The sequence below is a fragment of the Pleurodeles waltl genome, chromosome 7 (assembly GCF_031143425.1).
Source record: "Pleurodeles waltl isolate 20211129_DDA chromosome 7, aPleWal1.hap1.20221129, whole genome shotgun sequence".
Lineage (NCBI taxonomy): Eukaryota > Metazoa > Chordata > Amphibia > Caudata > Salamandridae > Pleurodeles > Pleurodeles waltl.
In genome coordinates this window covers 1368566456-1368580476 of record NC_090446.1, presented here as the reverse complement: position 1 = coordinate 1368580476, position 14021 = coordinate 1368566456, and the positions used below count along the sequence as shown (strand labels likewise).

General features: G+C 42.1%; 1 protein-coding gene across 6 annotated transcripts in view; it reads left to right on the top strand.

Moving 5' to 3' along the window:
* PIH1D1 (PIH1 domain containing 1) overlaps positions 1-14021 on the top strand; it is a 69952-nt gene that overhangs the window by 35703 nt on the left and 20228 nt on the right. For all 6 annotated transcript variants that reach the window (XM_069200823.1, XM_069200821.1, XM_069200819.1 and 3 more), the window contains exons 8-9: positions 11029-11076; positions 12711-12801. In XM_069200823.1, coding sequence (XP_069056924.1) covers positions 11029-11076; positions 12711-12801 — 139 coding nt within the window. The remainder of the gene's footprint in view (positions 1-11028; positions 11077-12710; positions 12802-14021) is intronic.

Here is a 14021-nt window from a genome sequence, read left to right as displayed (position 1 = left end):
GTACTATTAAAAACTCATTTGGGTTGTCTATGGTTCCAATTAATCATCTGTGCTCAATATATAGGAAGTAGCCACTGTTATTTCGACATTGCAGACCATATTGCTTTGAGGTGGTAGTTTCTATTTGTGAGAAAAGTGGAACACTGCAACCTCTGATGCCGTATGTTTATGTACAATAGTCATGAAAACTGCTACAGGCTCTTTGGGCAGATTAAGGGCCTAACTACAAGTGTAGTGGTTCTCGGACCACAACACTCGCCGTGGCTGTCGGACTGCTACGGTTGTGGCGGTCCAAATGCCACATTACGAGGTTTGGGGGTAGCCCTGCCAAACTACCGCCGCCTCTACCGGTAACAGACATCCCGACGGGCTGACGGTGGTACAGCTTGGAATCAGCCACGGCAGTGCTGAATTCGGCACCACCCTGCTGATCACAACCTGGTTCTCCGACAGCCTTTTGCTGGTGAGGAACAGGTGCAGGGAGCCACACTGGGGCCCCTGCACTGCCCATGCTCATGGCATGGGCAATGCAGGGGCCCCGTGCCCAGCACCCTCGTAATGAGCACCGTCTGCTGTGCAGACAGTGCGCATTACGAGGGGCCTGCTGCCCCCTGCGATTACAAGCCTGGGACAATGCTGCCGTCACTTTCCCGCTGGGCTGACCTTGGTTTCCGCCAGTCAGCCCAGCAGGAAAGTCATAATGGGGCCGGCGGGGAAATAGCCAGCACAGTGGCAACCACCCCGCCGGATAGGTGTTCCCATCTGCAAAACTCATAATCGGGCCCTTAGTCTTTAAATGTAGTGGATCCGTGACAGAATTAATCATTGTGACTACGATGTGTGTATTGATGACTATTGGACTAACGTGTTATGTTTGCATGTAAATATTTTATTTTTCTGTTATAAGGCCTTTCAGACTTAGTATGCCCTTCCTAAAACACAAAATATTATGTCCTCTACATATTTCTTCAAATATTTAAAATAGGTAATTAACCTAATAGAACTTGTTAAAAATTCCTCTTTTAATCATGTTTTATTATTACCATATGCTGTTGATGCTGCTGTTTTCGACTGTGAAAGTTGCTTTAAATATACATTTTAGAGTATGATTCACAAATCTTTTCAATGGGGTAAGTGTTATTTACACCTGGAAACTCAGGAATAAGTCAACTTTGAGAAAAGGTTTGGAGAATGGGTCTTTTAGTACTCCAATTGTTGTAGTCAGGTCCATGTGTAGTGGTTTTTGTACATTTTCTAAGTAATACATATTATATACATTCCCATAATACACAATGAATGTTCCACCTTGTCTATGAATATGCCTTCAGGTATCCACTGCAGGTTAGTGTAAGCTTTTATTTGTGGAACAGGTGTTCATTTGCACATTCTCTGGGCATTCTTTTTTCCTTCATAAAAGGTCGATACCATACATTCTTAAATTATCAGCATTTTTAGATCACCTTTCTGCCATTTCTTTGGATCAGGTGAATTGAAAAAGAGGCAGGTCAGGGCTAACATCTCAACCATACTGTCACATACTTTATGAAGAGTGCACAGGGTTCTGAACATGAGGAGCTCTCTGAGACATTGCAGGCTCCTAACAAGAAGACATTTCTGTTTAATTTATCTCTTTAAAGGGGAGAATACTTACATGCTACACTCTGTTCATGAGACTCCCTCGGGTTGACAAAGTTAATCAGTTCTCTGTTTTTCACTGACAGCAACCACACAGGCCCCAACTGTCAGAGTTACCCCCATATTGGTTCCCTTTTGCTGCTTTCATTTATGATATAGGGCCTGCACCTAAGAGCTGTACAGAGAATTGATAATGAACACAAATTAATGATGGTGCATAAAAATGAGCATGATGTGATGCTAGAACAGCTTCATAGACCAAGTATTATCAACTGTTAGGGGTCACCTCTTAAAGGAGATGGCATTTAAAAGAAGCTCGAAAAAGTTACAAGAGGGATGAGCGTACAGGAAGATGAAGTGAGTTCTACCAGCTTAGGGGCAAGAATGGTAAAATATTTGAATTGGCAAGGGCACATACTGGTGGTAGGGGGCACAGAGAGAGGGTCAGTGAGATGGGATGTTGAGTTGTATAAGAGAAATTTGATATTGGGGTGAGGCGGCAGAGCATGTACACATTTAAAGACTAAGCATAAGAGGTGGAATTGGAGGCGGAACATGAAAGGAAATCAGCAAAGAGAGATGTAAACCAGAGTTGAGCAGTTAAGAAAGTTTAAATACAAGGTGGATGAACTGATGGACTAGATTCAAATATAAGGCCAAGATTTCGAACAGCGGAAGAGAACGATATGAAAGTAGAAAAAAAACAGAAGAAGAGAAGAGGAAGAGTGAGGGTAAGCAGCATTGAAGTAAAAGATTTCAGTTTCAGATTAACTAAGAAGTCATTGTAATAGCATTCTGTAACGCTTAATACCCCAGCAAGGGGTTGAAATGCTTTATGCTAGGCAGCATGCTGCTTCGGCTCCCAAGGTTAGTGGTTAGTCCAGTCACATTGGTTATTGGTATTAGTCCTGTCTGCTCAAGCAAACCATTCCATGTATTTACTCCAGTTTCTTTGTGGTGGATTAATAGGAGGTGAGTGTTATCATTAGTGTGGGGGAGGGGAGGTTTGAAGGCATGTGAGTTAAAGCAGATGTTTAGTGGAATTATTGGATGAGCGAGAGGAGGTTTGATATTAGATTGCGAGGGGTACAGCTTTCAAAAAAGGAAAGATCGTGATCTTTGAAATGAGTTCTGCACAAATGCAGAAATACAGTAATAGAGAGTAAGGCAAACATGTAATTGACTTAAAGAAGGTTATGCCAAGGGAGCAAAGGCATGCAGAAGATGGCAGAGGGAGAAGAAGTTCATTTGAAATTAAAAGTGAGAGCCAACAATCAGCAATTTTAAGTAACAATTCGTTTTTCCTTATTTGCCTCTGCAGATAGTGCTATATTCAGTACGTCAGATAGATGCTAAAATTGGTCAAACAGTTCATTGCTAAGCTATTGCTATACCACCACTTCAGGAAGAAGAGTTGATCAGCTCAGGGATTGGAAGCTTAAAATAATGGCTGGGCATAAACCTTGAAAAGAGAATCCTCAAATGCTGGAGCAGATGCCTTTTATAGTTCGGATCACAGTATTGTAAAGCAAAGTGGGTTCCATTTTGGGCACATCCTGTTTGACGTGGCACGAGATGGAAGGCTAGTGCAGCATTCCCAGACAGTACAAAAGTTTTGCCTGCATTCCTGTGAATGGGAGGGCAGAGATCCACACACTGAAAGTCAATCGAGACTTTATTAACCGAGGGGTGCTTATTAGACTTCTTGGAGCACTGGTAGGAGAGAAGGGTGACTCTGCAGATTCTCTGGTGCAAGTTGAAGGGGACCATTTAGGTGCAGCCCAGCTTTTTGTCTTCCTTGGTAAAACTTAACAACACTTTATGCCTTAATTGTGGGTGCTCCAGGATGGAGACCACCCTGCAGAGAGGGAAATCACTACACAAAGCTGGTTTTAGAGAGTAGCTTAGAAATGACATTTGAAAAGGAGAACCACCCCAAACTGATTCTGCAGCATGTGCATTTTAGAAACCTTTATCACCATAGTTTTTAAAGCACTTCCAGGCTATGTCTAACCAACAGTTTTGAAAGCCACTGAAATAAATAAAATTGGAGTTCTGACCACACGTTTCCTCTCGGACTGAGAAGCAGGCAATGCCTTTGCTTGTGAGTTACTAACTTTTAGGTTCTAGGTTTCCCAATCAGTGTGTATTTGATGAGTACACAGCTGGGAAATTTTGACATTTAGTTTAGTTTAGTTTTTTGGATTTATAGACCGCATAGTTACCCAAGGGCATCCCAGCGCTAACAGCAGCAAAAATCACGTACAGGTGGGAGGACAAAAGTTAGTTACAAAAAAGAATAGTTTTAAGTTTTTTCCTGAAGAGTTGCTCTGAGGATTAATGGCGGAGCTCCGAGAGAAGGGCATTCCAGAGACGGGCAGCCTTACTAGAGAAGGAGTTGCTACCCCAGGCTCTCTTAGACCGAGAAATATGGACATACCTAAGAGAGGAAGACCGTAGGCTCCTAGATGGAGTATATAAGAAAATCCGTGTTCTTAAGAAGATTGGACCCCTGCCATGTAGGGCCCTGTGAACAATACAAAGTGATTTAAAGTGAATCAGCTCCTTGATGGGGAGCCAGTGGAGAGTAGAAATAGCCGATTTGGCAGAAGAATATTTTGGTAATTGAATAAGAAGCCTGGCTGCTGCATTTTGCACTCTGCAGCTTCTTTATTATGTAAAGCGGAGAGCTAAGGAACAAGGAGTTTCCGTAGTCAAGCCGGGAAAGAATTAAAGCTTGGATAAGAATTCTTCTGGCGGTGGGAGGGAGAACGATGAGAATCTTCCTAAACGCACGTAGGAGACCGAAACAAGTGGAGGAAACTTTATTGGCTTGAGAATCCATGGTAAGCCGAGGATCGAGCCACACGCCCAGACTCTTAACTTGTGTTTTGGGCGGGGGAAGATTATTAAAAGTATCTGAGAATGATGAGAGGGAAGGCAGGGGAACCATTGCCTAGGACCAAAACTTCCGACTTCCCATCGTTAAATTTAAGTTTGGATTCGATCATCCAATTAGTGATATCCCTCATGCAGCGGGAGAGGTTATCCACAGACGAGTCTCCAGAGCTGGAGAGGGACACCACCAATTGAGTGTCGTCTGCATAAGTGACCAATGAGAGGTTGTGAGGAGCGATCACTTTGGCTAACGGGGACAGATAAACATTAAAAAGAGTGGGACTAAGAGAGGACCCCTGGGGGACTCCACAGGTCAATGGGAAAATATCAGAGAAAAAAAGTGCGGTCTAGAACTTGAAAGGATCTACCTTTGAGAAAGGAAGAGAGCCAGGACAGAGAAGATCCTCCTACCCTATTTCTGAAAGCCTGCAGCAGAGGAGATCGTGATCGACCGTGTCGAAGGCTGCACTCAGATCAAGCAAGATAATAGCCACATGAGTCCCTTGATCTAAGAACTGACAAGCCGACTCAGTTACAGTAAGAAGGGCTGACTCGGTGCTATGCAAGGCTCTAAAGCCCATTTGGGTGGGATGTAGGACATTTGTCACAACAATGCTTTTTCATCAATCACTACCAGGTTTCTCTTTTTTTTACATAACCAGGAATAAATCACATAAGATGTCAAGCTGCAATTAGGAGATCAAACAAGCTCTTGGAGCAGTAATCTTCAATCAAATAGGTGGCATTAACTTATCTTCCACGGGGTTTAAAACACTTTGCAAGTTTTGCAGATATGACAGCATACTGCATGGTCGGGGCAATTCACTCTCGTTGTTGCAGGAGCAAATCTCAGCTCCTGTGTAACACCTGCCAACATAAACCTTCTTGATTTCATTTTTAGGCAAATTTGTGCAAAGGAAAAATGCCTTCAAGAAATGAAAAATGCCATCAGCAATGCTTCTATTTATTGAGGTCAAGGCCGGTGTCCTCAGTAAAGTCCTATAACCTGGACAGACGTTCACAGAACCACTCTTCCTCTATAACAAGACTTTATCAGACACCCTAATGAGCTCTTAGGCCAAGCTGTGAGATTGCAGCCCCCCCTCCCCCAATCCCCCTGTCAGCAGGCAGGTTTCCAGACAAAAGTGACCTGCTCCTGGAGACCCACCTTTCCACCTCCAGTACCCTACACCTGAAAGCCTAGTGATCCAGCCATTGACAAGCACACTCATTTTGAATGTCTTCCTTACGACGCCTCCTAATCGGAAAGCCAAATGCATAGAGGCATTTGGAAAGCAAATGTTTTCTTCAGTCAGCCTTTTTCAGATTTTGCCCACAGACCCTAACAAATTTTAAGGAAGTCTTGTGCAGTTTATATATGATGGCCAAGAAAGCGAAATACGCTACCCTTTCTGGATTAGATACCATAGTCTGCTTGGGCACGGCAATTGTTACCCACATGGTGCTGCGGTCAAACACATGGATGAGATCCACTGGGTTTTCAAGTGACATACAGGTGTCACTAATTGACATATTATTAGATAGCACCTGTCTCTTTGGCGACAAGGCAGTCTCAGAGAGCTGAGCCGCAGCACATTCCCTCTGCCTTTTCTTCGTCCATGTGGCAGTGTCTTGAGCAGTTTCATCCTTTTTGAGGCAAGGCTTGGCACAAGACGCTAAAGACCACCTCCGCAACAACAGACCTCTGAGCTTTCAAAGTTGCGTTTGGGATCAGCCAGCAATGGTGCAAGCCCTCAGAGGCAATGTACTGCTCAGAACCCTGACCTCCCACCACCTAACCACCTCAGTTGGTACTCAGTGGCACATGGTCATCTTGTTGGAGGCAGGATAAGGTATTTCCTTCAAGGGTGGCAAAGCATCACATCTGACAGATAGGTGGTTCAAATCGTATTTCAAGGGTATGCACTATCTTTCTTTTCCACTGTTCTGCATATACCACCGACACCAGGGTGATTGTGAGAAAACCACTTGTCCATCTTACTGAAGGAAGTCTAGGCTCATTGACATAGTCCTGGTATGAGAAATAGGGACTAAATGTTACTTTTTAGGCCTTTGCCCTATTTTCGACCTTCGACCGTTCAACTTCTTTCTCCAGAAGTGTAGCGGCTCAGAAACCACCCTTTAACGCTCCATATTTAGAAGGCATGTATGGCAGGCTTCCTTCTATGCCTTTTCCATGTTTGATGAAAAAGTCCGAAATATAGCTGTCCAATGCAGAAGCCTGGCTTAAAGACTTGCTCCTTTTTGAACTTGCCACAGCCTTTCCCATCCCATAAACTTCCTTTTATGCCTTTTCCATGTTTGATGAAAAAGTCAGAAATATAGCTGTCCAATGCAGAAGCCTGGCTTAAAGACTTGCCCCTTTTTGAACTTGCCACAGCCTTTCCCATCCCATAAACTAGCTTAAGATATGACAGTCCAGGAGGAAGGCAATGAGGAAGGGGAATATCCATCTTTCACAAGAAGACTCCATACAGAGCGATAGATTAGGTTTGTCTTTATTTAGTACTATATATAACTAAACAAGTGGTCAAACTGGCAATTCAAGGAATGCTGAAGCTCAAGAGAAGACACCCACCACATTACATAGACAGTGTTCCACATAGATAAAAGGCAGACTAAATTACAGAGAAACAAGCACAAGTTTTTTACTTAGTTGTTTACAGAGACCACTCAGTGTGATAAATGGCCAGAATATAAGTTTAGCTGGATTGCAACAGTTAGTGGCCTCCTTAAACTGGACTCTAATTACACTATTGCAATCATGCTAATTTACTGGCCTCCAAATACACCGGCCACGTTTCATATGGAAATCATTGGGCTTATATCAGCTTTTACTATAGATAAGACTACCAATAATATTAGAAAACCTTAAAATACACCTGGGCAACAAATCGGGAATCGGTTTGTCAGAAATCTGATCCACTGAGAGAGGCCTCAGTCATCACAAGGACTGAGGCCTCTCTTAGTGGATCAGATTCTCCATTTGTATTACAGGTCATACTCTAGACGCTCATTCAGCACAATTCTCACCTCTGCCACATTGCACAGGTGTTCTTTCTCTCATGCACGGGCCACTCCTTAATAAGTTTCACTGCTAATATCTTACACAAAAAACTATTAACAAGTCTATTAATAACTAGACCTTGGAGCAAGGTCAGCAAGCAAGATCACCTTGTGGCTTTTGCAAACCTCCCTGAGTTAGTTTGCTAAAGCCACACTTAGTTCATAGCTCGGGAAACAATCTCAAATTCCCAAAATAAGAGTAAAAACTCCCCTCAGTTGTCTCGTGCCCTCAGCTCTTTGAGACTTGACACTAGACAAGCAAAATACAAATGATGTACCTTATATTCTTCCAATCCTAAATTAATCTATAGAAACAAACTATGTTTATATATGCATCCTATTAGCCTGTCGCCTAAAGAATTTTACTTAAGCTGCATCATTCCTTCAGGTAATAAGCAGAAAGACTTTTTTCATTTAAACCTTTTGGATATCAACAATTTTTCACCTCCACTCACATTCTCCCAAAACCAGTGTGATCATTTAGCCAACTATTTATTTGACAAAATTGACCTGGGCCAGTGTCCTGCCATTGATTAAGTTTGTTTGACCAATGACTTTGTGTTTCACCACTGCGCATATTAGTTGCTCAATGTTCACCAGTAGCACATTGTATGTTTTGTTCAGTTGAGCCGCCTATTGGCTTTGACATGGCATTAGCCATTACTTTCTGTATTCAGTTTAGCCGCCTATGGGCCTTGACATTGCATTAGCGATTACATTCTGTATTCTGCCTATTGGCTTTGACATGATGTATTCAGTTTAGCTGCCTATTGGCTTTGACATGCTATTAGATATTCTGCCTATTGGCTTTGACATGATATTATATATTACATTTTGTATTCAGCTCAGCTGCCTATTGGCTTTGATATGACATTAGACATTGCATTTGATATTTAGGTTAGCTGCCTATTGCCTTTAACGTGGAGTTAGACATTGCAGTTGAGAATCCAAGCTGTATTTTTCCAAGCTGTGTTTTTGCACAAGATGAACCAAGCTGTTTTCTTCTCACAGTAGACTAGACCTGATAAGAGAGGGTACACTGGGTGTTTTTCTCTCCGCTTGAGCTTGGGAAGAGGAGCAGTCTAGGAGATCTGGCCAGTCTCCAAAGGCTTGCGTAGTTTTCCCGAGTCTGAGAGGAGGGGGCACACCTTTGTAACGGATGTCACAGGCTTCAGAGAATTAGATTCGAATCTGCCTGACTTCGTGCTGGAACTAGGCGCCAGTTGCCAGCATCCCGTGTGGGTAGATAAATCTCTTTCTCGCAGCTGACAAGGAGTCATCAGCTTGCAGACCCTAGAAAGATGAAGCTGTAAATAGTTTCTCACACGTGAAGTATTTGTTTTGCTTTGCATTCAATATCTTATAAATATAACCTGCTGTGTACATTGCAATTGAAGTAAACTGTGTTTTCATTGAACGTGTGCTTGAAATCTACTAATCCGTCATTTACGAAATTGCGGTTGGGGAAGAATTGACAACAATAAAAGTCTTCTTTGAACTCAGAAGTGCATTCTTGATATGTTATGTAAGTGCTGAAAACGAGATAATAACAGAAGCACTACAGCCAGTATTAATGTATCTTTTTTCTATGACACCTAGTCCGTTGGGGAGTTTCCCATATACCTCACTCTCAGAGCCCCTGTTACTCTTAATGCTCACCATTTTTCCACCTTTTCGACTGTTGACAGTTAGACTTTCATCACCAGATGTACATGGGGTTCTCCACAGGACACGGTTCCCACCAGGAGTGTGCATCACAAGATTCCTGGACTCAAAACAGGAAATATCAAACTTTTCTTCAACCTCCGGCATTCTTCTGGACAAATTAAAGCAAGGCATTGTGAAGCCTCCCCTAAACAATCCAAACGCTTCATCCAGTTAAGTGATATGTCGCCATCCAGCTATCTATACTTTTAGAAGCTAACTTCATCCTACATGATGCACAAACAGGATTCCTACTACATAGACTTACAGAAATAGCTATGATTGAGTGGTTGACAAGCTGTGTATGACCACAGATCAGATTTCATCAGTGCGCTTATGCTATTATGCCTGTCAGCTGCATTTGATACAATGGGCTATACTATTCTTGTTAAACATTTTGCTTCCAGCACACTGTCTGGCAAAGTTCTGGAATGGAATGGTTTACATCTTTCCTGAAAGGCATGTTGCAAATAATTGCCAAGTGTCTATATACTTCTACATCTCAAAGTTACAAGAGGTATCCCACAAGGTTCGATCCTTTCACCCTATTTATTCTATATCTATGTCCATCCTTCTGCTACAGATGATAATCAGTTAATCTTCAGGTTGGCTGTCAGTCCAACCTGACAACACTAAAAGACTGGGTTTGCAAACTCAAAAATTGGATGGAGACTAACTAGCTTAAGACAAACCTTGACAAAACTGAGGTTGCATTGTTGGTGGCAACGACCCCTCCTCCCTCCCCCATTGGCCTCCACAATTTTTGTCTAGCGCATGTGGGCCTTTGCCCAATCATGATGATGATAATAATAATAATAATGTCGAGACTTTGGGAGTATTAATGGCCCCCCATCTTAAACTGGATGCCCTAGTCAGTTTGGTGTCATTCTGCTCTTCCTCGTGTAGGGGGGAGAAAAGCAGTGATCACTGCGGTGCCTGCTTCTGACTATACTATTGCTATTCCCTCAACTTAGGTTGTAATAAATCTTCAGTCTGGCATATTAAAACTATTCAAAATCAGGCAGCAAGAATTCTCTCCTCTTTGCCTCTCTTTGCTAGTGCAAATCTCAGCCTTTCAAGCATATATTAGCTGTCAATACTGAAGGTAATTTCTTTTAAGATCCTTGTATATGTTGACAGGTCACAGGCTTCTTTTTCACGAAACTTCGGAACCCCCCCAAAATAATTAAATCATCACCCACTTGCTCATATCTAGCAAACTAACTTAACATCCTTCTTTTTACCAAAAGAACTGCCTCCTTAGCATTTTATGCTTACGAGAGTCCTTCCTAATGAAAAAACGCTTTACATTCTTGCAAAGACTTGCCCACATAACGTGATCACCTCTTGCTGCAGTTGACAATGATTTGGAGCATAGCCAATACATATCCCTGGAATCAGTGACTTTATGTCTCTGCGTTTGTTCATAGTATGCACAACGTAGTGTTATGCTGTTTTTCACAGTGGAGGTCAACAGAGGCGTAAATGAACTGTGCAAACTGGGAATGTCTTGCATTATGTCATAGCTAGGCCGAATGGCCAGCAGTAAAGGCATCCTTCAAGTCTGTCTGGGTTCTTATATGACTGTGAGTGGCCTGCTACATTCTCACTATCACAGCCTTGTTCTAACTTCTGTAGTTTGATTGTGGGTTGCTGCTGTCCATACAGTGCTGTCTTTGACCTTTTTGTTCTCTTTTTTTACAGCCCAGCTCAAGAGCCCGGCAGCAGACCTCTGGTGTGTGAGATTGAGAGGTATGTTGTTTTTTGTTCCTCACGCCTCCATTCTTCCTATCCCTTAAAGTTTTACCAGCTTTACCTCCACACTTGTGAGCCCTTTTTAGCTTGTTTTCGTTCAAGACTCAACAGTTTTTCCTTTCAAAATAAGATAGACTGTCCTATATGATCATTTTGTTTTCCATTTGGATAAACCCAATACACTATCATCATCTATTAGGATTAGGAGCAGGCGTAAGATGAAATGTTTACTGCTCTATATAAAAAGTCATAAAATATTCACACTCAAGTAGCAATCAGATTGTGGAGGTGAGGAAGTAATCTTTTTACTTCTCTCCTCGGAAAGTCCTGAAAATAATTGGCAGCAAAGAATGTTCCATTTACTTAGATTCTATTGGAAATACCAGTAAACATTGCATAAGATATGGTTGATTCAATTAATAATTTTGCTGCTCCTCGCCTCCTGGGTCTCTACAAAGCTCTGGGTTACAAAGTAGGTGGCTAATTTGGCTTCTTGCAAATGTGGAGCTTAATCCCTGTCCTATATTCCTCAGTCAGCACCCTTCTACAAGCAAGGTCTCTGCTTCCTTGTAGAAGTAGAACCTAAGGTGAAGGAACCCTCATTTGCTACTGTTATAAAAGCACAGCCTCAGTTGGAGCATTCAGATACTGCCCTTATAAAATCATGGTCTTAATAGAATAATCCCTCTCTCGCTAGCTTTGTGCAAGCACAATCCCAGATTTTCCCTTTGTACCTGCAGGACCTCTATTGAAAGCTCCCTTAATTGCCTCCCTTTTCTAAACAAAACCCCATTTGAATGACCCCGCAGTCTCCATCCCTAGTACAAGCATGCCTCAGTTGAAGAAACTGTCTGGTGCCACCCTAATACAAGCATGGTCTCAGTAAAAAGAGCTTTTACCCCAAACTAGTTGTCCTATTCAAAATTCAAGTGCTGGATATACAGGCAGGGGATGGGAAAATGATGGGCCTCCTCTTCTTTTCACAATTCTTGTTTTCTGCATAGATTGTGGAATACAGGTGTTCATTACAAAATTGTGTTTTTCAAGGTTAAAAGAGTTGCAGTGTGCTTCTATACAAGTATGTGGTACCTCAGTGATTTTAGAAACACATGACATTGCTAGTAGGTTCCTGCACATTACAAAATCTGTGTTATTAGTGTCTCTGCTTCTCCAACTGATTTAGCAATATGGTGCCTTTCATAACCATTATGTCACCTTCCATTGAGTTCCAAAGATTTATCATTATTCAGCAGTGTATTGTGTTTCCTCTTGAGCTAAATACTCTCTCATCTACTACCAAAAACTACTTTTTTTTAAATTTGATTTGATTGCATATTTTTGGCCAAAGCTCATTTGACCTGGGAGCGGTTCTGGGCCAAGTTTTTTTTTTTTTGGGGGGGAATATGTTTTTAAAAGTTGTGTATTGTTTGGTTGCTAGTTTTGAGTTGCCATTATTATTATTGTAACATTATGTCTTTCGATTAGAAAAATAAGATTAACAGGGAAAGTTGATCATCACAAAACATTATGAAGGAAAAGAATGGGCATTGCAGCTTTTGCTTTTTGCAGTGCTTAGGAGTGCATTACTGCTCACTTATTACTTGCTAAGCAGTTCTTCTCTTTGTGTGCAGCTCTCCAGCAGTCCCTGAGTTCACCATCAAAGCAGAGCCTGATGAAGGGCTCCCTAGTTATCTGGTAGCAGAGATTTGTCTTCCACAAGTGGTGAGTTTAACCTGTTCTAAAACTGAGTATAGTAGAGGCTGTTCTATTTTCAACCAAATGTTAACCAGCTCAAGGTAAAACCTAGTCTTCGAGTTTTCAACTTTTTAGCCTGCAGAAAATAAAATTTAAAAAAGGCTTTGTGACAGCAAGGTTGTGCTACAAGAGTTTCTTAAATGAGTTGATGAACTGTCTGGCAGCACGGCAAAGCCATGGTGAACAAACATCTAGTAGCATTGGTGAACACAGAATATCAGAATTCCTCTGTAGCATGGCAGTTACTTTTTTGTAATGCAATGTCTGTTAACATATGGGTGTAGTTGAGGAACAGTTAGCGCAGAAGCCAGGGTGATGCAAGGAACTAATGTGCAGCATAGGTGAGAGAACGATAGTGTGAAGAGAAAGTATCTAGCAGACTAGATGCCAGCATGGTAAAGAAGAACTTGGCTGTATGTCAGTTAGACTTGGGTCCTGATTTAGGTCTTGGCAGAGGGCAATACTCCGTCACAAATGTGACAGATATCCCGTCCACCTTATTCCAATTCCATGGTATCCTATGGAGATTGTAACAAGGTGGACGGGATATCCGTCACGTTTGTGACGGAGTATTCCCTCCGCTATGACCTAAAGCAGGCCCTCAGTGTGGAAGGGAGAATGCATGAAAGAGATCATATCAGTGCAGGACATCAAGTGCATAGTGGCTGAGTGCAGGATAGTTCAAAAGAGTAGGTACTACCCACAAGTGAAAGAAAACCAGTGGGGTGAGAATACGTTTGTGCAGGAGAGGCAAAGAGGAAAGAGCGTACCTGACAAGTCATGAGAGCTAGTTAAGGAAATGTCCAATTATGCTGGAGAGCTTTAGTGGTGTGATGGGAATGTCTAGAGTGCAGAGTAACAAGTGAGGTGTTGGAGTGTCTGATATCCCCTTGGAGCCAGTATGGTGAGAAGTAATTAGCTGTATGGGAGGGTAATTGGAGTAAGAATTTAAAAGGTTGAGACAGGATATTGGAAAGAGTTTAATGGTGCAGAAAATAAATATATTATTGAAGTCCTGACCTTCCGTTAGAGATGTGGTCTCTATTAAGTAAAGAGCAGGCTCTACGCTCCTCAGATTTTCATTGGGATTTAGTCATTAGCACCAGAAGAGATTTAATTGCTCTGGAAAATGTGGAAAATATCTGGATCACTTTGACAATACACCTGCTGTGTTAGGAGCCTCAAGT